Here is a 27,057-nt window from a genome sequence, read left to right on the forward strand (position 1 = left end):
ATAAGTATTTGAACACCTGAGAAAGTCAATGTTAATATTTGGTACAGTAGCCTTTGTTTGCAATTACAGAGGTCAAATGTTTCCTGTAGTTTTTCACCAGGTTTGCACACACTGCAGGAGGGATTTTGGCCCACCTCCACACAGATCTTCTCTAGATCAGTCAGGTTTCTGGCCTGTCGCTGAGAAACACAGAGTTTGAGCTCCTCCAAAGATTCTCTATTGGGTTTAGGTCTGAGACTGGCTAGGCCACGCCAGAACTTTGATATGCTTCTTACAGAGCCACTCCTTGGTTATCCTGGCTGTGTGCTTCGGGTCATTGTCATGTTGGAAGACCCAGCCTCGACCCATCTTCAATGCTCTAACTGAGGGAAGGAGGTTGTTCCCAAAATCTCGCAATACATGGCCCCGGTCATCCTCTCCTTAATACAGTGCAGTCGCCTGTCCCATGTGCAGAAAAACACCCCAAAGCATGATGCTACCACCCCATGCTTCACAGTAGGGATGGTGTTCTTGGATGGTACTCATCATTCTTCTTCCTCCAAACACGTTTAGTGGAATTATGACCCAAAAGTTCTATTTTGGTCTCATCTGACCACATGACTTTCTCCCATGACTCCTCTGGATCATCCAAATGGTCATTGGCAAACTTAAGACGTGCCTGGACATGTGCTGGTTTAAGCAGGGGAACCTTCCGTGCCATGCATGATTTCAAACCATGACGCCTTAGTGTATTACCAACAGTAACCTTGGAAACGGTGGTCCCAGCTCTTTTCAGGTCATTGACCAGCTCCTCCCGTGTAGTTCTGGGCTGATTTCTCACCTTCCTTAGGATCATTGAGACCCCACGAGGTGAGATCTTGCATGGAGCCCCAGTCCGAGGGAGATTGACAGTCATGTTTAGCTTCTTCCATTTTCTAATGATTGCTCCAACAGTGGACCTTTTTCACCAAGCTGCTTGGCAATTTCCCGTAGCCCTTTCCAGCCTTGTGGAGGTGTACAATTTTGTCTCTAGTGTCTTTGGACAGCTCTTGGTCTTGGCCATGTTAGTAGTTGGATTCTTACTGATTGTATGGGGTGGACAGGTGTCTTTATGCAGCTAACGACCTCAAACAGGTGCATCTAATTTAGGATAATAAATGTAGTGGAGGTGGACATTTTAAAGGCAGACTAACAGGTCTTTGAGGGTCAAAATTCTAGCTGATAGACAGGTGTTCAAATACTTATTTGCAGATGTATCATACAAATAAATAGTTTAAAAATCATATATTGTGATTTCTGGATTTTTTTTTTAGATTATGTCTCTCACAGTGAACATGCACCTATGATGACAATTTCAGACCCCTACATGATTTCTAATTGGGAGAACTTGCAAAATAGCAGGGTGTTTAAATACTTATTTTCCTCACTGTATATATATATATATATATATATATATATATATATATATATATATATATATATATATATATATATATAGTTACAAAATAATAGGTGGGTTAATGTGAGAGAAAATACAATATAACCTAAAAATCTGAAACATTTTAAATTAACCCCATAATAGAAATTGGGTTCTGAAATAACTATTAAAAAGATATTAAATCAAATCACATAAGAGTGGCAGAACACAAATAGTTAAGCTACTACCACTACTAGTAATGTAGCTCATCTTAGATTTTACTGCATTATATGCATTATATGCATTATACAGAATGCGTAAATTTGACATTGTATGCTAACTTGCTGCAAATATGTTTCAGGTTCCCTGCCACAAAACACTACACTAGTAGGAACACTGATATACAACCAGTTTTAATTTTGAATAAGAAGCATAAAGAAGCATGCTTTTTTATTGTTGGAACTAAAGAATACCGATTAATAGCAGATACTACTAAAACTAAACGTTTCTGTATGAGGAACGTTAGACATTGACAAAACCATGGTAAAATATTAATTCATATTATCTCATCACAGATAAATAAATATGAGGCCAAAGGTTACGTTGAATTGTTAACCTGAATTGTAGAGGATAACAGATCAATTGTTATATATATATATATATATATATATATATATATATATATATATATAATTATATATAATGTGTATTTTGGAAGGGTGTAGGATGGAATTGAATTGCAGTTGTATAGCTGTAACTGAATGGGCCCCATACGGAAACCACGTGACCTGGTACTGTCTCTTTAAATTTACCCAGGAGCCCCTTAAGGAGCCCCAGGGGCCCCAAAGCTCGGCTCCCCACCCTGAAGACAAGCGAAGCTTCTGAAAAAATCACACACAGGAGGCCATTTGGAAGGGAAAGGACACATAAGGCACTGAATAATCACTCGGATGGGAGTGAAGTGCGACTTGAAAGTCGTAAAAGTTGAGCGAAGTTGAGCGGCGCGCTCGGCGCACACGGAGCGCCACGGCGCACACTTCCACGGCGAGGCGAGCGCGTCTGCTCCTGCCCATCTCAGTGCACGATCGGCGCATGCTTGCTCGAAGTGCTGCGCTCCGAACAGCGTTTGGTACGAGGAGCGTGGACTTGGATCGGGCCAGACAGGCATGGAGGAAAACGAGCCGAGGGAGTCGGAGCCCGGGGTCCAGACGGAAAGCCTCTCATTGATTATAAGCGATGAGGGAGAGGAGGCCACTCCGCCTTACAGCGCTTCGGCACAGCTCACAGCAGGTAAACCACCTCCCTGTTTAACGTCAGAGTGTTGAATCGCATTGAAACGCGAGCAGTGTGTGTTATTGCTGCGTTAATCTGGCTGCAGAACAATAGCGCACAGCAGCATGGCCCCTTGCCTTCATGGGCTCCACTATAAACAAAGGCGGATTCTAGTGCCATGCCATGCCTGTGCAGCGGTGTGCAGTCGCCACCTAGTGGACATCAGCGCATCTACCGTTTGTCCTTGCGGAAGTAAAGCCTCTGTTTGGACAGGCCACAGGTTCCTAATCCTGGTCATACAGAAACCTGTGTGCAGTAATTTGACTCTTTTTTTTTCATACTAATCCTCCCCACTTTATCTCATAAAGAGCTGGTTATTAACATGGAAGCAGGAACAACATCAAACAGTAGTATAGGCAAGCTGAAAGCTGTGTAGGCCTAAGGGCATGTACAGCATATTCGGACAGGGGTGCCATAACATATGTCATCCAACTGTGCACCAGACTAACAATAAGGAGCTTAGTCTGCCCATGCATGGACATAAACTTAGTTAATCAGTAAGATGTTTGATTAGTTATATCTTCACTAAACCTGATTATTACCTCGGCTGGAAAATCACTAAATTGTTCCCAGTTGTAACCGTGTACTTTAATGTTTGGTGCACACAATGTAATATATGGAATAATGTTTTGTAGAAATACTGTGTTCATATATTATTCCTCTAATATCTGTGCAAGCAGCTAAATAAAATTTTTTTTTTGATTGTTCAATCATTGAATGTCATTTACTTTAGCTGTCTGCAGCGGATGTTTACTTGATATACATATGCCACACGATAATAGAGCTGAAAGTTGACATTTTCTTTTTGTTTTGCTGCAGGTGACAATGACATGAGCAATGGTCACATTAAAGATGATGGTCAAGCAGATGTGGTCACTCATGGGGACTCACAAGGGACAAGTTACTGGAGTGTTTCGGAGAGCCCTGAATCTCCCTTCCTTCTATCCCCTGTTCCAGGACCATCTAGACCCAAACCGTCTCCAGGTAAATCAGGGCGGGCGTCACGAACTGGCCATAGCCGCATCCCTGGTCGAGACCACCGCCGTTACTACCACGAGCACTGGAGAACTGAGTACCTAATGGACTTTGACCCCAAGAGGAATGGGATGATCTGCATGGTATGTGGTAGCTCCTTAGCCACTCTAAAGCTGAGCACCATTAAGAGACATATCAAGCAGAAGCATCCCGATTCCTTGCTGTGGAGCGCATCCGATAAGGAGGTCATTCGATCGGGCTGGGAGAACCATCTGAATCTAGACACTAGTCAGACATCCTGTCCAGATTCAGCCATTGCTTCGGACCCAGAGGAGACCCTAGAATGTTCAAGCCTTTCTACAGGTGTGTGTTTTAAGTTTAAATTAGTATGTTTATTGGGCCCAAGAAGCCTATAGAATCTTTCATGTAAAATCTGTCAAGGTCGGTGTGCATAGGTAATAAGAAGAAGAGAAATTAGGTTAGCAAGTGTTTTTATAGAGCAAAAATAAAAGACGGAAAAAACAAAGTAACGAGATAAAAAAAAGATTAAAATACAGTACAACAAATAGTTTAAAAGGATTAAATTTGAAGGTAAAATGTATTACTTTGAAGATGAGGTATTCTATATTTTGAAGATGTACACCACAGATATGACATAATCTCCCCACTTCCCCCAGACAAGCCTGGCAGTCCTGTGTTAGATAAAACTGAATCACAGTCTGAGCCTAGCATGGCAAACTCCTCGTCGGCTCAGGAGTCACAGATTGTGTCAACCGAGATTCTGGAGCGCTACGTGAATGACTCGCTACACGCCTGGTTCCGTCAGGAGTTCCTAATGGAGTACCAGGCAGAGGCAGGCAGGCTGGTGTGCATGGTGTGCAGCCATCCCTTGCCTTCGCTACATCTTGACCACATCAAGAGGCATGTACTGGAGCAGCATCCCAACTCCCTAGTATACAGTGCAGAGGAGAAACATCGCATCCTGAAGAGCTGGGCCCAAAGCCAGGGTGAGAGACCTGTGAACACCTGGAACATTTGGACAGGAAAGTGTAGAGAAGCCACAGGAAGTGAAAGATTTAGCCTGGAATTGAAGGACACTTTGAAGTGGGGGGAAAAACAGGAACATGAAAGAATAGATGTATGAGAAAAAGGGCTATTTTCAGAAAATGGCACTATTCTATTTTTTTCCCTACACCAAAACACCAAATCTTCATCTAAACATTAAGCTATTCATGTGTTTGATACTGGAAATATCCAGGACAACTGATCCCCAGGACTGGAGGTGATTGGAGTTGCTTATCTTCTAATTTTGAAATTTCATATGGTTCATGTTTTACGTATTCTGTTGCAGCTTCACACCTTCTAGGGTTTTTTTTTTGTTTGTTTTTTCTTTTTCTGAATTTGGTCACATGTTCCGCAACTAACCTCTTTCTCTCAAAACCAGCCTTCTGCTCTGTCTTTTATTTATTGTGGCATCTCTATACTTTCAGCTCTGGAGTTGAGAACACACAGTATACAGGATACAGTGACACTGTCATTTTTATATGGTATTTTTCTGACTTAAGATATGCTTGTCTTCTCTTTGTATTTATATATCCTTCCACAGACTCTGCAGTAGACTATATCAAGGCAGAGCCAGACACCAAAGATCTGAGTGTGAACAGCCCAGGGAAGCTTCCTTCCTCAGAGCATGACTCTCTCAAGTACAGCACGGAGCCAAGAGGGTCTGGGAGAGAATCGGATGCCCATCCTCAGCTCACCCCTAACACCACACTAAAAAACAGCTGCCCCTGGCATCTACGCCTGGATTATCTGGTTGCTATTGGGCCTCCGAGCAGGCCGGGCTGCTACTGCATGGTGTGTTCTGAGGAGTTGCCAGTGGTGAGAGTCAGCAGCTTTCGCAGGCACATACTGGACTGCCACCCTGAGACCAGCAATCTGAGCCCAAAAGAGAGAGAAGATATAGCCAGCGCCTGGACGCAGGACACCATGGAGGAACAAGAAGCACATTTAGACCAAGGTAAAGATACAAACTTAGAGGGTGAAATAGCAAAACACTGAGCTGAATTATAAAAATAGATTCGAAGTCTAAAAGCAGCAAAGCTAAAAGGGTCAACCCATTATTTATTAAATTTTTTTCAAATTTCCAAACAACACATTTGTAGAACATTTCCACAGACAAGAATATCTCATTTTTCTGTACTGAAAATGCAAGACGGCTGTTCAGTGTAAGTGGAAAAGGCAGATATTCATTTAATTTCATCAGTAAATATGTAAAATGCACAACTATATAAGGTCAGTTTAAAACTAAAACGTGTCCATTCTAACAATAAATATCTCAGACATACTGGAGATGATAGAAATGCTTCCTAAAAGGTTCATATATCCAGCGTGTAAACACTGGAGCAATAGGGTAAAACACAATTTTGGTGTAATCTACATTGATGATACATAGCAATCTCCATCGAGGACAACGTTAGAGCTTATTTTTTATAAACTTGTCAAATTTGGCTTGGGAATTCACGAATGCTCTCTAGAAAATACATATTTAATTAAAACCTATTATGTCCTTACACTTCCCATAGTGCGAGGAAATATCTCAATAATCGAATAATGACATTCCTGATCAGATTGTCACTATCTATATCTTGTAAATAAGGATTTGTCTTGAAAAAAATACACTATTCCCTTAGTTTATATGAATGAATCATGTGCAGTAGAACAATCTTGCAATGAAATTTGTTTTATTGGATATTAGAACTTGAGCTTGACCACTTCTCTCATTCTTCGGCAAAAGCCACTCCCAGCGATGCGCCTTTTGAAAACAAGCCGCCGTCCATAAAACCATCCATCAGACAGAAGGATAACGGGGAGATGTCGAAGGTCCTGTCAGTGCCAATTATCGGGCGACACACACATTACCCAGGCAAGGACCAGCGTCGGAACTACCAGGTGCGCTGGCGCATGGAGTACCTGATGGACTACGACTGCAGGAGGCACGGGCTGATCTGCATGGTGTGCGGCGCCACGCTGGCGACTCTAAAGGTGAGCACGATCAAGAGGCACATCCAGCAAGTCCACCCCCACTCGCTGAACTATAGTCCTGAGGAGAAGCAGCAGGCAACAGAGAGCTACAGCCAAGCCACGCAGCACTTCGTTCACTCCGATAGTTGCTGCGCAGGCTCAGATCACAGTCAAATAGCGCAGACTAACACTAACGACGAGACGGAGCAGGTCTAATGAACAGTGGGTGGATGTGGCATGCTTTCTTGCACTCAGGAAGTAGATTGCTGGAACAAGCCAAAAAAAGATCTCCACAGCTTTTTAGTTTGGAATATAAGCTTGATACAAATAATTGTTTTGCAATTTTTTTGTTTTTGATTTCACACCATGGTGGTGGTTTTAACCAGCGATCTGCATGGAGGTGGAGAAAAATGTAACGTCGTTTCCTTCAGAAGAATGATGTCACTGGCCTGAAAAAGAAATTAAGGACCTTTTCTATCCCCCTAAGCACCTTTTTTTTTAATGCATTCGTATTTGTACAGTGCAGTCTTTGCTGAGATCTATTGATTGCTGCAGATTGCAAGGTTTAAAGTACCAGAGGGATCGTTTTGCATGTGTTCAGCAATGCAGTGGGCAGCACATTCAGCACTTAACAAATCGCTTGGTGTGAGGGGCCGGGGGGTTGATAAGCAAGAAAACTGTTAGGAAGCATGGCTTCTAAAACAGCACCTTGTAAAGCACACACTGTGTGTAGAGTGGACAGTTCAATGCATTTCAAAGATTTTTTTGATTTAGTAACTCAACATTAATGAATAGAACACATGACAAAATAATTGATACCTACTTTCAAAGTGCTACCTATCAATTAGGTATGTGATTATTTTTTTTCTTTCTCCCCCAACTACCATTTCAAAGACTTACTGAAATATAAATATATATATATATTAAAGCCCTTTGCTGCATTATAAAGGAAAATGAGGGGCACAAGTCCATGTCTCAGGGAATGTGTGCAATCAGGGCTTGCCATTTATCCTGTAGATTCAGCATTTCTTTTTGTGACTTGCCCACTGACTATATAAAACATACTAAATGATGCAATTAAATTCTCAACAAACTGAGTGAAAAGATGCAACTACTTTCAGTCATGTTCTTATGTAACTTAAGTGGGAGTGAATTCATGTACATGTATTTTTTTTATGTGAAGTGGAAGTGTGAAAAGGTAAAACTTGTCTTTTTCTTTATTTAAAAACCTACCTTTTGTTTTGGTGCGTCATCGAACAATTGCTTGGTGTCCAGATGGCAACGTTTAAACGCTAAACTTTCATATCACATCCATGGCTTTGTGATTAATCTTAATCCTCACAAACCAGTGTGAACAACAAAAACTGGTACTTTGACACTGCTTCATGATGCACTATGTTAGTGGAAGGGGGGGGGGGGGTGTATACATATTTATATATTAATAAAATATATATAAGATCATACACACAACTATATTGCTGTAACCTGAAACACACAAGAATCAATTCCAAGACTGAAAAGATGTGCTGATGCATACTAAAAAAGCAAAACAACAAAAAAAGATGTACGGAATGAAAGACATCATTTCTTTAACATTTTTATTAATTTTCATGTTGACAATTACATGAACCCCCCCATTTTCTCCAAGCTCCCGGATTAACTTAATTCATCACTAACAAACTGAACATGGATATTAGTTATCACATCTAGACTCAGAAGCAAAAGAAAAAAGAAAAAGACTTCAACTCCCTCCCCAAAAGAGAAACTCCAAAAAAAAAAAAAAAAGACAGCAAACATGCTGACAGATACATTAAAAATATGCAGGCTGTAACTGAAACACTACAGAGAAATAGAAGACACACTGTCTACATAGAAGAGAGAGTGTGAGAGGTTTCATCTATTAAAAAAAAAATTATTAAGGTGCTGGGAAAGACAGGAGGAATCAAATTTGAAACTTGAGGAAAAAAAAGAAAGAAAAAATCCTATTCTTCAAGCATCACCACACCCATGAGTTACATAACGAATGCTGGTTGAGCAACACAAGGACACAGGTACCAACAATACACACTTTCACCTGTTCATGTGTGTGTGTCTAGGTGTAATGTGTGCATGCATGCCTAAAAAAGGAGGGGGGAGAGGTGAGGGGACTTCCTAAATAAACATTCAGCATCCTGACTTGGAGACTACAGTCAAGCTTAAAGGGTGAAAGTGTGTTTTGTGGATCGATTTGGTAAATGGAACCTTCATGAAACCATCCACACAGAGTGAATTTGCACGCCGTTGTAACAGTTTCCAAAATGAACACTCGGGTTTGCATGCAACAGTCAGAACGCTGTTTAAATATTGGTATGAAACATTCAGCAGTTGGTAGACGTGTGTAGTAGTAGTAGTAGTAGTAGCAGTAGTTACTCTATTAATCCGGTGCTCGGTTTACACACTGGTGCGTTAATAAATACAGGTGCACTTTTTGACACTGACGCTTGATATGATAAGATTCAGATAGAATATTCAGTGCCAAATATCGAGCAGGCAATAAGCAAAGTGCATCGAATTTGCTCTTCTTATATTTAAGTCCCTTATAGATGTAAATGTACGAAGCCACATCAGTTTTTATAATAGCTTATTGTAACAGCACGCTTTCTTGTAAATCCAACTGTGCTAAAGAACGCAATTAACAAAAAGGTGTTCCCAGCTTTTAACAAGTGTTAAACTGACCAATTCAAAACAACCAATAGTGTGCCGATAAAGCTGGTCCAGAGACCATCTCTATACAGGGTGCCAAAACTAATCACACTTCTACCTTCTTCTATACAGAGCAGTAACAGACTGCAATGTTGTCTCCGTGATTTCAAAGCTCAGAAGATTCTATACAAATAACTCAAGCATAAGAATATTAATACTACTTGTTAAGATGCCAGCCTGGGGAGTCAACAGCAGCTACCCTACTTGTAACCTAATAGGCATAATCATAACGCATTTACATGTGAACAAGTGCCAGAGTCTAAAAAGACACCAGGGGATATTCGATATTAAATATAAAAAGCAATGCAAACTACTTCACAGCAAAGAGCTTGTTGTAATTGTACTATATATACATACACAGTTGAAAATTTAACCCCTCCCCCCATCCCAAAAAAAAAAAAAGAAAACCCACGGTACAGGAAAGCGAACTAGAGTGAATCATCCCAGCTGGCGCAGTGTCCAAACCCTAATCAATCTGTGTGTGTGTGTGTGTGTGTATCGTAACAGTGCATCAGAGTTAAAAATCAGTAGGTGTGTATTCAGGTTAGCAGCCAATCCTGGTTGCTTCATTGCATTTTCTTCCAGTAACTTTTTTATTTATTCAATCGAGTGTTAATTTGACAACTGAGTCCAAAATCCTCTAGTCTTTATTTCACCGAATCTTAAAACACTCAAAAAACCAGGTCACAGATTCAATCTAGTTCGCACACCCTGCTCAGAGTCGGGTGCCATAAAGGGACATTCAGTTGTGGAATTACATCATTTGCTGCATTTGAGTCACCAGCTCCAGTAAGCATCTTCACCAAGCATCCTCCCTAATGCTCAGAATTAAGCTTCAGAGTTAATGTTGAAGAATATTGAGAAGCTTCAGAGATTTTAAAGAGACTAGCTGGTTCAGTGCACATGGCTGGTAAGAGGTTTATAAGGACTGGTTAAACTGGGGAGGGTTGGAAGCTAGAGGTACAGCAATTCTGGAGGTGGTCATGGAAGGGATGAGAGAGGTGCATCATTCTGCTTTACTGCGCTTTGCTGCCTTGGGGAGCTTTTCCTGAATCCTGGTTGGGAAATAAAAAGAGAAATTGAAATAAAAAACATAAAGAAATGTTATTTACATCATTTTAACACTTGAAATAAATTTTACACAACAAATATGTCTATACACATTTATACATTAAAAATATAAAAACAAAATTGGATTAATTAGTTACATTTTACACTAAATGCGAGAATATGTCGTTTATTCCACAAATATGAACTTGAAGTAAAATAGTGTTCAGAAACTCTGGTGAAACAAAATGTCATAAATGCTTGAGTCCTAAAACTACAGGTGAAAAAGTAAAATAAGTCTGAAGGGGAAAAATTGTATTATGAATAAACAGACATTTCTGAATGGTGCTAATATTTGTGACACGCTGGTTTCACCCATCTAGCACTTTAATTTTTCAGAAACGTTTTAATTACTAGTTAGAGGCTACTGTCAAATCAGGGTAATCAATCAACATTTTTCAAAGGGCATCATTTAAATACATACAAATATAAGATTGGTTACTTGGTGATTTGTAGTTTTATATGAACATGTACAGTTACATTAAAACTGGGGATGCATTTTAATCAGGATAATTATCCCAGCTTTTAAAAACAATTTTAATCAGTCTTTGTATATCACCCTGAAAGACTTCCTTGGATTGTCTCAATTATAGGAAAATAAATATTGCTCTAAAATTAATTAAGTGAGAAATAAAAATAAAGTCTACCAAATGAATAGATGTTTTGTTTAGTTTTTTAAATGGGTTTGTAGTGAACATACACAAGTCAAAAATAAAAAGATTTGTATAATTCTACCACATAAATTCACAATCCACTTTATTAGGAACACCTTTAAATTCACAGTTATTTATCTAATCACTTAAATCACAAAAAATAAAATCATGTAGCTATATGTCTGAAGGATGTTCAAAGCATCCCCCAGAATTGTTCCAATTGTTTCCCCATTTTGATGGACATGACCTGAAGCTTTCAACCTGCATACTTTTATGCATTGTGCTGCTGCCACATGACTGACTGATGAGAGAACTGCATAAATGAGCAAGTGTGTGAGTGGCTGTTCCTATTAAAGTGAGTATCTCTTAGCATATGTCTGCTGGTAATTCTTGGCAGTGTGTATGATCCAGTGATCTAGACACACTGAATTATCTATTAAAAAAATTAATAATAAAATAAAAAAAATAAAAAAAACTCTAGTTCCATAGCTGTGATTTTATGTAGGCCATTGTGTAAATATTTTATGTAGGCCATTGTTTAAAAAAAACACAATCATCCTGGAGTGTGCTTATAAGACACAATATATGTATTTACCTTTGAGACATTACCAATATATCATTATTCGCACTTATTGGACAAGAAATATTACGATTGTTAAAAGAAACTTACTTGGCCACTGCAGTATTAACATGAGTGCGTACAATTTCAATGTAGCGATCGATCTGGGTCTAAAGAGAGAGAGAGAGACAGAAAAACAAAGAGTAAAGATTACAGATGACTAATAAGTAAATGTCTCCTTTCAACACATTTTAAGGCAGATTTAAAGTGTAAAAAAAACAGGCGTTTTATTTCAGTTCACTATGGGGACATTGAAGTGGGTCATCATGCTTTTGAGGTCACAGCATAACTTTCAGAAAAAAAAGGGTGAAGTAAAAGCTCTAATTATACAGTGTTTTCTGTATGCATCCAACACAGGGATGACCGGCATTTCATCCATCTACACCAAGAAGAAATGTCAACAACGCTTTTAATGGAAAATGACAAAAGGAAATCATGTGTGTTTACCTTGTATTTCGCATACAATGGCGGTACAGTAAAAGCAAGGATGTCGACTGAAAAAAAAAGAAATATATACTTTAAGAAAGCTTAACTGAAGTATTAGCAACAATTCATTTCTGAGAGTAAAGCTAGCTTAAGGCTTTCTCATGGATGTCAAAAACTTACCAAGAATGAGGATGGTAATGCCATTGAAGACGGCACCCACGTATGTCAGCAACCACATGACTACAGCCAGCTGAAACATCAAAACATACCCAAGGTCGAACACGTGCTAATAAAATAGACCAAACTGTCAATCAAAGGGAACACATTCATTTTAGACTAAACTAATATTGTTAGCAATCATTTGCTTATGAAAAGGTTTATTGTATACACAAAAGTATGACATAATGACAGGAAGCCAATTATAGAATCTGTGAACTGTTCCTTTCTCTCTGGAGGGCACAGTGTTCTAGGTCAGTCCTTCAGCTCTTCAAATCTCTGTGCTATTTCCTCTGAATACCACCAGCTCCCACTCGCCATCATCCCATGATCAAAGAGGCTTATCAACACATCTAACTCATATAGCCTGGGTGTGGGAGATAAATCTCAAAGTCTAGCGATGTTTTGAAGAGAGGAAGAGACTTGAATCTAACTGAGGCATGGTGTACAAACAGAAAGCCATCATTCGCTGCATAAAACAAGTCCTATGGGGTAGCAGAGACCTGCATAGTTTTCTGCTCAACTCTGATAAACTGACCTTGAGGGAATCTATCAAGTCTTCGACCAGAAAGAGGCGGCTCAGCTGCTTGAGTGCACGGTTGATGTAGGTCAGACACTCGTCCACGTGCTTGCGGAAGGTCTCAGGAGACAAGCTGACATCCTTCTCCATCAGTTCCCTGCCACAAGCATATGGGTAAACCTAATTATCTCAGCAGCTACGTTACTACACTGTGCTGAGTGCAGACACACCCTCAATTATCTCCATGGCTTTTTTTTATGCATTTCGAAAAGAGATGCGAATAAATCTGAAGAAATGAACGTTTAGTTGTATTAAATCATTATACAACAATATAGATCCATAACTTTTTTTTTTTATTGTTGACTCTATTGCTCATTGGTACAAGATTTGGCAAAGGCACAATGTCTGTGAGAGAAACCATTAATCGTCTAGATAATCATTCCCCTCTACAATAAAACACAAATGGCAATGCTATTAATTTTTAGTAAAAGTTCTGCCCTGCTCCAACCCGTTTCATTCAGTAGACTCCATTATCTCAACCCTCACCCAGAATCAACATTATCTTAACAGAAAATCGAAAACTCCCTGCTGACCAATGTGCCAAAAAGGATAAAGCCCAAATAAACAGGGATATAACAAAAGCTCATATATTTAACACCAACCTTATAAATCTTAATAATAGCAGCTTTGTGGAAAAGTCATAAGCTCACAAATTCCTACATGGCTTAATCCTGATTTGCTAATTCCCCAAATGGTCCTACAAATGGCCATTACATGGAGGAAATACCTTGCAAAAGTGTCACATCATTGGAAATATGTAATCGTTAAGTTCTTGAAATTAAATACTTCATATGCCCATTAACACCCCCCCCCATAGAAATGTATCTATAACACTCCTGTCATAATTTTATAGAATAGCATCCCAATCAGAATGCCAGAACTATAAATTATTCCCACTGCTGGTGATCCAAGTTTCCTAACAAACTAAGAAACGAGCAATACGATTGAATCTGTCGATTTGTTGGTTGGAGTTTCAGGTTTTGATTCAAACAAACCCTGTTCACCCTGAATAATTTGTTCATTGAAGTGTTTACTTAAAAGCTTGTCTAGAGCAAACAGTAAAATCATTGCAATGTTGAGTAATAAAAAGCTGCAGGATACTGACTGCAGATGACTCCTCAGCTCTATCTGGATATTGTGCAACATAACACCATTTTGATCAAAGTCAAGGCTTTTTTTTTTTTTTTTAGCACGACTTGTTTTGTACTGTTTTTTTCCCCACCCAATTTAGTTTCCACCATTACAAGCCATGAGATAATGAAATCAGTGCACATTTTGTGCATTTGTACAAAAGATGTTTCAAATCATCTGTCTTACTTGAAGGGGTGTCCTTCATTAGACTTATGCACGGCCTGGATGACAGACTTGTAGATGCGGAAGGAGATGGTGACGCAGAGCAGTGCCAGGAGCAGGTAGGAGATGACGCTGATTACGCTGAATGCTGCCAAAGACAGCAGCAGTAGCAGGGAGATGCCGAACACCACGCCAGACTTTTTCGGGTCTCGCCAGTACACCAAGTCATACACTGCAAAACAGAAAATGTGTGTTTGTGTGTATGTGTGTGTGAGAGACAGAGGGTGTATGGACGTGTCCGTAAGAGTATGTAGTGTGGTATGTTGGAGTGTGTGTGTGGTGAGAATAAAAGAAAACCATTAATACAAATCATGCACAGACTTGCCTAAACCTGTACTAGAATCACTTGTGATTTTCAATAATAATGAACAATGACATAAAAAACAGATTCTGCATTTGGTCCATTATTTAAGTCCGAGTTCTCAAAATGGCCTCCACTAAAGTGTTATAAGATCCTTTTTTTTTTTTAAAGAAATTCTTAAATAACTGGCAGTCTGTACAGAGATGCTTCAACATCTCAGAGAAGCTTACATGCTCGTGTTCCACTCGTGTTTTTGCATAACTCACTTAAGCTATCAAGCCTGCTCAAATTTGCTGACTTTTATCTCAACCTTCACCTCTGGTTCCAGTTACGAGTCCTGCTTTCTGTTCTAGGACACATCCATAAACACTACAGCACAAGACTCAAGCAAGTACATATTGCGGATCAAGTGTAGCCTCTAAACTCTTTCCCTATACATTTCACATACAGATACAGGGCAGCCCATGCATTTTACATCACACCCAATGGAATCTGTTTGTTCATTAATAAATATATATTTTAGATGAGAAATTGAAATAAAGCCCTAAATCTGATTGATCAGATTGTAATGTGTTGAGACTTTGGAAAAATAATTTTAAAAAATAAATAAAAAAATAAAAACATGTTCAGTGTTTGCTAGTGCAGAAATATTTCACAAGCAAATACGTCCATGTTGGAGCATTTATTGTTGTTCTCATTCAAATGAAACAATCATTTGCTTCTTCTGGTTTTGCAGAATAATTCCAAATCTAACTAAAGGTTAAAGCTTTTGTCCACTTTGAAGGATCTTTCAGAATATTTTTTTATCTAGCTCCTACTACATTTTACTATTATCATATATAAACAAGTCACATGCAAAAAATGTTTACAAAAATGTGTCATCGTGACATAACCACAACACAATGGACCAAGGACGATTTTATTCGGTGCCTCAAAAAGCACACCATTGTTTTCGCTGCTCCATTTCAGATGCTCAGAGGCTAACAACGAGCACCAGCATGGGGTTTCCTTCCCGCTCACTGCAGGGGTCTGAGTCTCTCCCAGCATGCTTTGCTAGTGCCCAGAGGGAGCCAGCCTGGACTGAGTGCTCATTCATTATCCCTCCCTCTCTACTCCGCTCTCCTAAGTGGCCCCAGATACACCAGCACGTCCCGGCGGTAACCAAACTGCAGTGGCCTCTTTTCAGTAGCAGCACTGTTAAGCTCTTAAAGGCACAGGTGCCATTTATGTAAATGCGGCTGTGTGGCCATGTGTGTTTAGACATTTGAAACAGCCGTAGCAGACTCATGTGGAAGCTACAATTGCTATTTAGAACCAGCAACACCATCAGGATGCCACAGCTCAAAGCTGCATTCATATTTTTCTGAAATTTTGTACTAAATGCTTCTATTTCTGATCTGCAACAAAATCCATAAAAACATTAGCCGTTGTTTCTGTTCTGCTGGGAAAGGCACACAAGTCTAAATTTGGCAAAGCCATAAAAAAATCCTTCAGTCAGTAAAACCCTTCATTCTCAGTCAGCTTTATAGACAACCTTGAAAAAGTAAAACAAGGGCACTGTCGCCTGCTGCGTATTTTTCTGTGCTAATCTCTACATAGCTCCAGTTTGAGGATACACAAGGCTTTGTAATTGGTAGAAAATGTTAACCCCCAAATGGGGCATGGCCAGAAAACAACCTACAAAAATGGCAGTATTTATTCATGCCAGTTAGTTCAAGCATACCCTCTGGCAAAACTTGATAAGCTTTACCTAGTTTCATTTCTTCTTAACACTCTAGTACTCATTACTACTGTACTGAGGTCCCTATGGATTTCTGGACATCCTATAAATATCATGTGGAATGCAGCGCACTGACGATTATTCATGGATTTTTACAACAAACTGCAAACACACATGATTGCAAGCTGCAGAAACACCAACGTAACACACCTGAAACAAACGTCACCACTACAACCAAAGCAAGACCTCTTTTCAGGTTCTTTTCCCCCCCTCTATATTGCCAGATAATGCAGCATAAATTCAGAACCACAGAACTAATACTGCCTTATTTGCACATTGTGCAAACTGTTGCCAGATAGACATGGTTTTGAAAGCATAGTTAGGAAAACATAGTCACAGCCAAGAACACAACTGTATTCCATTATCTAAACAGGACAGCCATGTTATCAACGTACCAGGCACCAGGATAGTAACTTTCTCTTCTAATTGTATAGAAGTTCTCAAAAATACATAAAAAAAAATTGGTCCAATGGCAATGCTTCAGATATTTATAAGTTAAATACCATTTTAAAAAGCATGCAACTGAATATTAACAAGTTGTGGGTTCCAAACTGTTAAGTTATGTTAAGAATATTATTTTTGAGCATTGGGGCGTTCTTTGAGTGCAGGGTTAGCAGGCTGACAGCCTAAATGGAGGACGTTACCTGTCAGGTGGGTTAGTATTAGTGCCAAGACATGCTCTGCAAGGTGGTAGGCTTCTGCCACCCAGATGTCGATTGCCTCTATCTCTTTGGTTAGCGAGGCATCTGTCTGCTTCTCATTTGGAAGATAGTGTAGAGAGGGATTTGGGCAAATGAAAGACTCGGATTGAAGTAAAGGTTGTGAAACTGTATCTTTTGCAGAGATTGTAATGTCTTTCGGAAGATTGATTTCATCCTGATCCTGGTGACTACTCTCAAGCTCTTTCAATGCACAGATAGTAAGGCACTCTTGCTCCAAGTCCATGAACATCGCAGGGGAAGAAGAAGTAACAGATACCGGCTCCACAGTGTTCTGTACAAGACCAAGGCTCTGGACCTCTTCATCCTGCTGCGATTTCAAACACTCTCTCATAAACTCCACAAAACTATCCGTTGCAGCTGTAGGAGGAGATTCTGCCTCGGTGGACTTGACGGTGCTCGAAATCTCTGGGGGTTCCTGTGAATCTGGAGCATTGCACTGGATTATTTCATCTTGATCATATTCATCAATTGAGTCAAGTATGTTTGGGGGCGCTTCAGATATCTGTATCTCAGGAGTATTCATTTGGAATATTTCAATTAGTTTGAATTCCACTTCAGTAGGCTCAGGTTTGCTTGTGGTTTCTGGTGATATCTCTGTATGTGGATCTTCATACTGAATTATTTCATCTTGTTCCGTATCGGTTGTCAAAACTCCCTCAGTTACATCATTGTTCGCAAAATCAGAGATCACATCAATGACTTTGCATGACTGATCATCATGAAAAGAAGGAAATTCGGCAGGTGTGCTCTCTTGGTAAGAAGGCAACTCTACTTCATGTCTAATCATGTAATCCTCCTCCTCAGCCAAAGAAAAATTCCCTGAATCAATTGTTGTCTTCTTGTCCTCGATACCTACACTCTGGTCATCTAATGCAACATTTGGCAAGATATTTTGAGAAAGCAGAGGCTCCACCGGGATATCAGCTGAAATGTTAACAGGAAAATGCTCTGGTTCTGTATGGTCATTTTGCTGACTTTTATCAACAGTCTCATCAAATTCATCCAAAGTTTCTTCATATGACTGCTGAGCAGGCATAGTATTATTCTGACTGTTTTGAAGAGAGTTAGATTTTAGTGTCTCATTCATTTCCACATTATTTACAGCACACACACCAGAATTTAACTGGTCTTTTAAAGCCAGTTCCTCGCTAGTGTAATGATCCAAATATGTATCGATGTCACTGGACTCAAACTCATTTGAGAGATCCTCATAATTAGGTGAGAGGTCTGGTACAATTTCGGTGGTCTTGTCTGATATTACATTGCTGAAGGAAGATTCTCTGGACGTTTCTTCTGTATTCTGTGGAACAGTGGATTGTGCGTGAGACTCATCTGAGCTTTGACTCTGTGAAGGAAGAGGAGTCTGGTTAATCGTTTCATTGCTGAGATCGTCTTTGATCATCATGTGCTTTGGAGAATATTCTCCATCAGAATCTGCAATATATTCCTTTGTGGAAATATCATCCATTTTTGGAGCAGCCTCTTCCAATTCATCTCTTGAACCGTCAGAAAGCTCTTCCGGCGGTTGTGGAGCCTCTGTTGCAGGTTCTTTCATGATCTGATATCTCTGCTCGTCATCTTCCTCTTCTTCTTGCTCCACTTCATAATCACTGAGAACCTGTTCCTCGGTTTCAATTACATTAATAATGGGCACCTGAATACTCTGTTTCTCTTGTTCATTCGGAAGAGTCTGCTGAGCTGTAGGCAATCTACACTCAGCTGCATCATTATCATTGACACCACTTGCATCTTCAATAACTGTATCATCAGATTCACCAGAGCTATCAGCTTCAAGGATCTCTACACCTCCTGAGCCAGCCCCTCGAGTGACAGATGGTTGATTTGCACTAGCATCGGTATGGGGATCTGGAACTGGCGTCTCCAGAGATGGAGCATCAAAACTATCAGGAGGTGCAGCAGATGTAGTTATCTCGGAGTCCTGACTTTCAAAAAGGAATGGTGGTTCTTGTGGGTCTATGTCGGGTTTCTCTTGTTTGTCCCACATGTAGGCTGTAGGCAAAAATCTGAGATCAAATTCAGACTCATCCTCCATAGTATCTTGCTTTGATTGATTCGAATACTCATTTACTTGTTTGGACTCTTCAACAGGGGTGTCCATGAATTCATCAGGGACACGAGCAAAAGATGAAGGGATTTCTTGTACATGTGTATCTTTGCTCTTGGTCTCATCAGCTGGACATTCTGGCATTACCAGAGATTCTTTAATTTCATCAAAGTCAGATTCCCCAATGTTGAAGTTAGGTGCTGGTGGCAAATGAGCTCTCATCCAGTCAGCCGTGTCCTCAAAGTCACTTCCACGTCTGGTATCACCAAGTATCTCAAAGGGAGATTCTGGAGAATCTTGATCACTTGATGTGGGTTTTTTCTTAATAGAGGAACGAAGAGTGATGCCATGTACCTCAGAATGAGATTTTTCATAGTGGCGTTCTCTGAAATGAGGAAAGCCTGAATCACTCCAGTCAGAATCATTCTGCTTTGCAGCCAGAGCCTCCAAAGCTCTGATTCGCTCAGAAACAGGAGATATTTTTATCGGAGAAGAGTCCTGTTTTTGTGTTCCGAGTGAGGATTCAAAAAGCTCCCTTTTCTCTTGGAAACTACGATCCTTGATTCCCGTCGAGGAAATGGCGTTATCGTTTCCAAAATTTGAAGGAGAAAATGAATTTGGTTGAGAGGAAAAGCGAAGTGAGGTAGGCACACCTTCTGATGGCTTCTCAGAGTCCAGTGCCACCCGTTTGTCTGCATCCATTAAGCAATTAGGGAGGAAGAGAGGGAAAGTGGGGAGGAAACAAAAATCAAGGCACACTCTATTTTCATACAGATATGCTAAAGTGGAGGGCCATACTTGCAGCTCTGGTGAATGCAAACTGTTCACCTTGATATGCATTTTATTTGCATTTAACCAACTCGCGTGCTTTTGAAATATATAGTTCCTAAAACATTTTTATGAGGCAAAGACAGGCCCCAAAACTTTAGCAATCAGTAGATAGACTAGTACTTTAAGTACAGCATTCCCGGGATGTTTAGCATCCATTTTGGTGCAGCTGAAGCAGTCATGCATTGCAGGTTTGATGAACTGCTTGAATTCTTTGCATGCTAGTAGCAAATATATGCCTTAAGAATTTAAATAACATAATGGAAGATGCTCACTTTACAAAATAATACTACTGAATACTGATTCATGAATATTATGAAATGTTGCCTTAAACGTTATGTAAAGATCTCCCCATAATGCTTTACCTTTAACAGCACAGAATTTCCTCGAAACACTATGAATAATTCAAATCATCTGTCAAGCCCTTAAATATGCTAAATGAGAGACTATATACACAAACATGTTTGAATGCTATTAGAACCACCAGATGTGCATGCTGGTCAATTCCAAAGGAGAAAATAATGCTCAATACTTTGACCCACCATTGTTGCAATTGTTTCCTCAATATAAAAAAATCATTATTTTGCTATTAATCTAAAATTGCAGTACAGACATGAGACAAAATAAGTAATAATGAAATAACTAAAAATGCTAACTACTTTAAATTTATAGCCTAAGTTTGTGGTAAGATATTGCATGCTTAAGCAGAAATGTTTAGCTAGCAGCCTTAGCCATGGAGGGGACAGCCTGGAGCAGGCTTCATGGTCCATCCCTTCCCTGTGTCACTCTACCTGCAGTACCAGTAAAGATGGGAAGGAGGTGCCTCCATACACAGTTAGTGACTGAGGTGAAATATCAAGGACAGGATTCCTTCGAGATACCAACCTGATCCATTTTTAGTATTCTTCACTTATACAAAGTGAACTTGAACTCTGGCATGTTAAAAATGGCAATCTTGGGATTGCCCAAGACCCACAGCAACGTTGATCTAATCAGTGTCTGCTTTTGGGAAACAAAAACGTGCATTTCAAGCATATGTGAGAGATTTGCTTTCCTGTTCATTGCCAATGTTAAATTCAGGGAGCTTTGGTTTTGAAATCTTTACGAATTTTTACGAAGTTCTTGAATTCTGGTGGTCCTCAAGAATGATTGTGGCCAGTGATTTATTACTCAAAAGTCAACATGTGAAACCTGGCTGTTTGTTGGGATTCCAACAAGCAGGGCTATTGGAGCACCGGAAGACCAGTGATGGTTTACATTACAGTACCTCTGAGGTTGCTACAGAGGAGAACTCTGCCAAGCTGGCATCCAAGTTTGAACGTGAACGTCCATTTTAATTTATAATTTGGTCCACAATCCATGTGCAGCAATGTGAAAAACAATGCTCACATTCACTCACAGGTAAATGGATAACTACAAGCACAGAATACATGGCTTTGGTACTAAAAAATACCCATGAATGAAACAATGGCTCCTTCAGTTAAATTCCTGTACACTGCTTTGTTTTACTGTGGTGTTAGGTGGAGCATTCAGAGTATCCAAAACAGTTTCACTTTGTCTAGCTGCTCTGGTGTTACTACCTAATCAGGAGGGTGGCACTAGAGAGAGGGATTGAAAGCACCGTAGCTGCAGCTGAGCAAGTAATGACATACTTTGAAGAGATGGAACAGAAGAAGATATAGAGGAGAGAAGATAAAAAATGATAGAAAAGCAAGCCAGCAGCAGAAGAAAACTATACACTTGCCTTGAGAAGACTGAATGAGAGATACAGGCGAAGAGGAAAAAAAGGAATCTGAAAAAATAAAGAGGACAGAAGAATGAGAGGAAAATAGAATCAAAATTCTTCTTATACTACACAAAATAAAAAAATGAATAGTATCCATGCAGTGCCTATTAACAAACCTCCTTACCTGTCTCGTGATTACATTCAAAGCAAAGCGATCAAAACTTACTATGTACCTTCCTTTAAAAGTCACGGCAAAGTTCAGAGACCAAACCTTGAATTAGGTTTTTGCTACTACAGGGGAGCACAAATACACATATTACCAAAGTAAATCTTCCTAAAGTTTTCCAAAAGTACATCCTGACAGCTATCACTACAAATCATTAACCAATGCTGAAAAAAGTTCTCCATGTACTGTTCAAATTCCTGTCATAGTTTCCAACATTTGACCCAAACACACACCCACTTAATGTTGCATGGGCAAGAGTTATGTAATCTCTGTTGAGCAGCCATTGTCTGACTAAACTTCAGAAACTCTGATACTGAAAAAACACGCAAGTTTGAAGGATTGGTGTTTTTTTTTGCAAAAGCACCAAGCCTTTATTCCTTATGGGACCTTCATCTCGACAACCCCAAAAAGCTCAAGGTGTGACAGAATCCAGTGATCCTCTAGCAGAAGCAGGTTCATCCAGTAATGCAGCAATCATAAAGCAGATGAGTTGCACTGGCATCGCTGCCAGACAGCAATTCTGAACTACCCACACCCTAACCTGAACAATTAGAACTGGCTGGAGTTTAGAAGTTCAGACCTGCCACACAACATTCTCACCTCACCCTACTCTAAGCTCTTTTCACTACTGGACACGCCTTGGACCACCCCATGCATCATCCAGTTTCACTAAGGCACACCCAGTAAACTTTGGGAGGGCAGTCATTAAAAATATATTTCCATGGCTAACTGCAACTAAATGTAAGACAAATGAAGATTAACAGAGACAATCAGGGATGTGTCGATCGTGTTTTTATCATGATTAGAGATAGCATTTTGTATTTTTGCAAATACACATGTGCATTGCAAATTTCAAGTACAAGAAAACCGATTCAAATCAGCAAACTCTTTTAAGATTGAAATTGTTCAGTATTTAGAAAACCGGCTATGTTAAAAATAATAATAATAATTTCAAACATGTTAGGAACTTTTACAGGCTAACTGACAGTAAGCATTAGTCAGTGGTAGAACTGGATGGGATTTCAGAATCTGTTTGTGCTTTATGATCACACTCAGCTTGGAAATACTGAAAATGCCTTTGTTCATTAGTAACATTGGACAGATTATCCAGCATGCTAGTAAATTAGCTCTCATATGTTACATGTAGCTTTTTTTTTTTTCATTGTTTTATAAATAAGAGTGGCAAAACACATTAAGACACACAATGACCACAAATACCTACAAGTAACAAAGAAAACAAAATGATGTGTTGGGCCTCCATAGGCTGCCAGTTCAGGTCCAATGAATCCTTGCATTTTACCATTATCACATGAACCATTGAACAAACCTTAAAAGGAAACTTCCATGCCTGTTCATAAAATGCTTTCATGGACAAAAAGTATGCAGGACCTTTTAATGGAAGTAACTTTGTAATGACTTGGCATGACGTGTCTATCTAAGGGGACAAGCGGACCCAAACTATGTCACCACTGTTTTAAAAACCTGTTGATTACCACACTCGGGTCCTACAGACACAATTTCCAAATAGTTTTCTGATCTGTTCATACCTGGAATACTCAAAGCCATTTAGTTAAATTACTAACTGAATTCAACATCAAATATTTGAACCCCCACCCACCCCATGACTTGTTGACATAATAATCTACTTAAGTAAATTTATTAGAAGGTTAATTAAACATGATGACAATTAAAAATGATGAAAACCACAAAATACTCCCAATGATATGCTTTAGTATCACAATATTTTTTGTGTCAGTGCACATATACATAAAATCGAGCTACCACTGACAGAAGCTGCATCATGCACAAAGAAAAGTCATTTGCATTATGTAAGAAATATCAATGCTATATTGTTGCAAAGTTCAGCATGACCCAACTTGTACATAGCTGAGACATTAGTTATTTTGAGAAGAAAAAAAATATTTCACCACCACCAGTCTAACTGGAGTCTTTACTCAATGCAAGAAAAATGTTCATGCGTAAACTGGATTTCGCTTCTACATCAGTTAGTTTAAGCTATATTAACACGTACTCTTTTGTCATATGATTTGAATGTACTATGACTTATTTTTTTTTTGGACTGTATGTTATGTAATTATGTCATAGTAAAGCCTTGTGATAATACCACCAAACAAATCTGGTTTCACAAATTATTTTAGTCAACAGTCAAAATCTTCCCTAAAAGTTTCATGTATAACATTTACATATTAATCACAATGTTCAATGATTCTGCAACAAGACCCACTCAACGGATCACCTTTTAAACAAAATCTATAACCATTATCTTCAGGCTTAAATCAATTCCTGCTTCTTCTACAGATTACATGGTTATCTAATAACATGTAAGAGGAGACAGATACTTCCTGATAAAACCCAGTGCACTAGGAGCAGTTGCACGTATTCAGCAAGTCTTACAATGGCACGAACGTCAAACATGTCATACAGGCCAAGGCGAATCATATTACCAACACCAAAGGGTAGTGACCTGAAAAAAAGCCTGGTCCGAGTTGTCATACTAACAATTTCAGCTTTGTTTTAGAGTATTCAATTATAAAACCATAAGTAGGAAAATAGATCTGCCTCAGTGAGAAACTGATCACTTATTTCAGACTAAGACATCCGAATCTTTGGAAATAGAGTACATTTGCATTAAAATTAGCAATCCAGTGCGAATTTTCACCAGTGTCTGTGGGCTTGTTCCAAATAAATACAATTCTTTTTGATACGTATCTGCATCAATATGATTTATTAAAGCAAAACAGTAATAGAAAATATAAATAAATAATTTAACAAAACATCAATAGACAAATTTCTGACTAACACAACCAACATCATTAACTCGGTAACCTGCAACTGAAATACACTTTACTTTATAAATGACACACATTTAGGACTTGTGTGTTTCAAAAACCTGCAGCTAACTTGATAACCTGGTCCAGGGTACTAAACCGTAATTCTGCTCATCACATCACGTATCACAAAGGACACATTTTCTGTAAAGTCACTGTTTATCTTAACTAGGAATTAACCTTAAGTTTTTTACGTTTTTATCCTAAAGCTTTAAAAGGTTTTATGTGATGTATATAGAATTTTCATTATAACATAAGCAGAATCCCATGGATATTTATATTACTTATAATTACCCTGAGACCTTTAATGGCATTAGCTTATTTTACAATGAAATGCCTTTCATTTTCTTCTCACGTACACATCACTTACACTTTCATCATTAACATATTACCCAGAATGCTGTTTAAATCATAAAATTGTGGATACAACCCTTGCTTTATCACTACCCAAAGAGAATGATGCAGCATTTTTCTAGTCCTTTCAAAAGCAGGGTTCGAACTTTCACAATTTGTGTTAATGCCACCATGATTTCAATGATTTTTCTTAGTTAGTGTGACTAATCTTCACTTTCTGCATTTCATTGCAATGTGTTTCTCATTAATATCGATGTGTAAATCACTGATGGAAAATAGTGATGTGTCAGTGGGTCCATTGCTTTGTTTTTTGTGTGTTTGTTTTTTAGAAGCCAACAATGAAAGCTCAAGTTATTTTATGTTTCTGATTGCTGATGTATTCCAGTACAAATGACAATTGTAACTGCTGGCAATGCCACGGCACACAACCTGGTGAAGTCCTGAAGAATAGGGAAAATACTGCATTCATGAACAGATCAGCACCCAAATCACTAAACACATCGACAAATATATTTCAGAATGGATTTTTCCTTTAAGGCCCAATGATTACCTTTTACAAATGATATATGGTTCAATTATTCATATGCCTGGGTAATTAAACAAACCGAAAGTCGTTGGTGGTACCACACCTCAGTGGTAATAGTGCTTTGTTTAGGGCATTACATTGCAAGGAACCACTGCAGCCACATTTCACCAAACGTCCTAAAACCCCAACACCTGTTATGACTATCAACAAAGAAAAAACTGGCATGGAAAATTGGTGGCCATTTTGAACAGAGAACCAACGCAACAACTCAGTACCACCTACACCATGTTACACAAGAGAAGACACAAGATGTCAACAGGATCGATGTTAGGCGCCGCAGGTTTCTTCCCTGAAGCAATGCTGGTCATGGCACATGAAGGGTGGTGTACTAAGACTTTTCTTTCCAAACTGAAGGGTTTTTAAAAGCATATATGAGACAACTGGGTCGCAGATACAGACAGTTGCAGGTGCAACAGCATGTTTTTAGTACATTAGAACTGTGTTTACCTAAAGCATGGAGAATATTAGAGTATAGCGAGTGAGAGGAAGAGGGAGAGGAGGGAGAGGTGGTTCCTGTTTGCTCAGTAGAAACACAACAGGGCTGCAGTGCAGCACAGGGTTATGAGATCATACATATGTGTCAGACGGCTCTGTAGCCTGGGCCTGAAGTTAAATTAGATTTCAAATGTACACATTTACTTCCTTTTCTATAACAAATACAGGATATTATTTCGCTCCAAACTGCCCGATCCACCGCTACTTTACATTTGGAAAAGCATTAAAATGTCAGACATAAATGTGCAAATGGACGATTGAACCCTATAATATTCTTCATCATCATAACAATGAGTCCTATTGTCTTAAACGAAATAACCACGTTTCAACACCTCGTTCTCATTCTCCTTCCTGCCATAACGGAAGTGTGAGATTAAACACCGATCGAGCCTCGTCCTCTTACCGGAAAACTTCGAGTCTTTGGCGTGTCCATCGTTCAACCCCTGGGACGACGATATCTGATGGGACTGTGTCATAGGATCTGCCATGTTGTTTTGCGCAGTACTGCGTTGTTTCAAAATGCAAACACACACACCGAGAACGGAAACACACAAACCCTCACTGAGACCAAGACCGGGAGACGCCTGAGACAGCGCGCATGTGAAGCTTCTTCAGAGTAGGAGAGGAAAAATAATGGGGAGGCGGAAGGACTGGGCGGGGAGAGAGAGAGAGAGAGAGAGAGAGAGAGAGAGAGAGAGATAG

General features: G+C 39.3%; 2 protein-coding genes across 5 annotated transcripts; one reads left to right on the top strand and one right to left on the bottom strand.

The window, feature by feature from the left end:
- The first annotated feature begins 2,169 nt into the window (after positions 1–2,169).
- On the top strand, positions 2,170–7,967 carry zfta (zinc finger translocation associated). 2 transcript variants are annotated; one of them, XM_046852478.1, is made up of 5 exons: positions 2,170–2,686; positions 3,548–4,066; positions 4,381–4,710; positions 5,310–5,723; positions 6,501–7,967. In XM_046852478.1, the coding sequence occupies exons 1-5, from the start codon at positions 2,563–2,565 to the stop codon at positions 6,941–6,943; spliced, it is 1,830 nt and encodes a 609-aa protein (XP_046708434.1). In that variant the 5' UTR covers positions 2,170–2,562; the 3' UTR covers positions 6,944–7,967. The 2 variants fall into 2 exon arrangements, with proteins under 2 accessions (XP_046708434.1, XP_046708436.1); XM_046852480.1 differs by lacking the exon at positions 4,381–4,710 and having other exon boundaries at positions 2,182–2,686.
- Positions 7,968–8,311: 344 nt separating this feature from the next.
- Positions 8,312–27,054, bottom strand: rtn3 (reticulon 3). 3 transcript variants are annotated; one of them, XM_046852475.1, is made up of 9 exons: positions 26,759–27,054; positions 21,864–21,911; positions 17,149–19,983; positions 14,388–14,595; positions 13,029–13,167; positions 12,455–12,524; positions 12,296–12,342; positions 11,900–11,958; positions 8,312–10,524 (listed from the first exon to the last, which is right to left on the bottom strand). In XM_046852475.1, exons 1-9 carry the CDS (start codon positions 26,841–26,843, stop codon positions 10,476–10,478), a joined length of 3,540 nt encoding a protein of 1,179 aa, XP_046708431.1. In that variant the 5' UTR covers positions 26,844–27,054; the 3' UTR covers positions 8,312–10,475. The 3 variants fall into 3 exon arrangements, with proteins under 3 accessions (XP_046708431.1, XP_046708432.1, XP_046708433.1); XM_046852476.1 differs by lacking the exon at positions 17,149–19,983 and having other exon boundaries at positions 26,759–27,014; XM_046852477.1 differs by lacking the exons at positions 17,149–19,983; positions 21,864–21,911 and having other exon boundaries at positions 26,759–27,006.
- Positions 27,055–27,057: the final 3 nt, after the last annotated feature.

The sequence above is a fragment of the Silurus meridionalis genome, chromosome 6 (assembly GCF_014805685.1).
Source record: "Silurus meridionalis isolate SWU-2019-XX chromosome 6, ASM1480568v1, whole genome shotgun sequence".
NCBI classification, from domain to species: Eukaryota; Metazoa; Chordata; class Actinopteri; order Siluriformes; family Siluridae; genus Silurus; species Silurus meridionalis.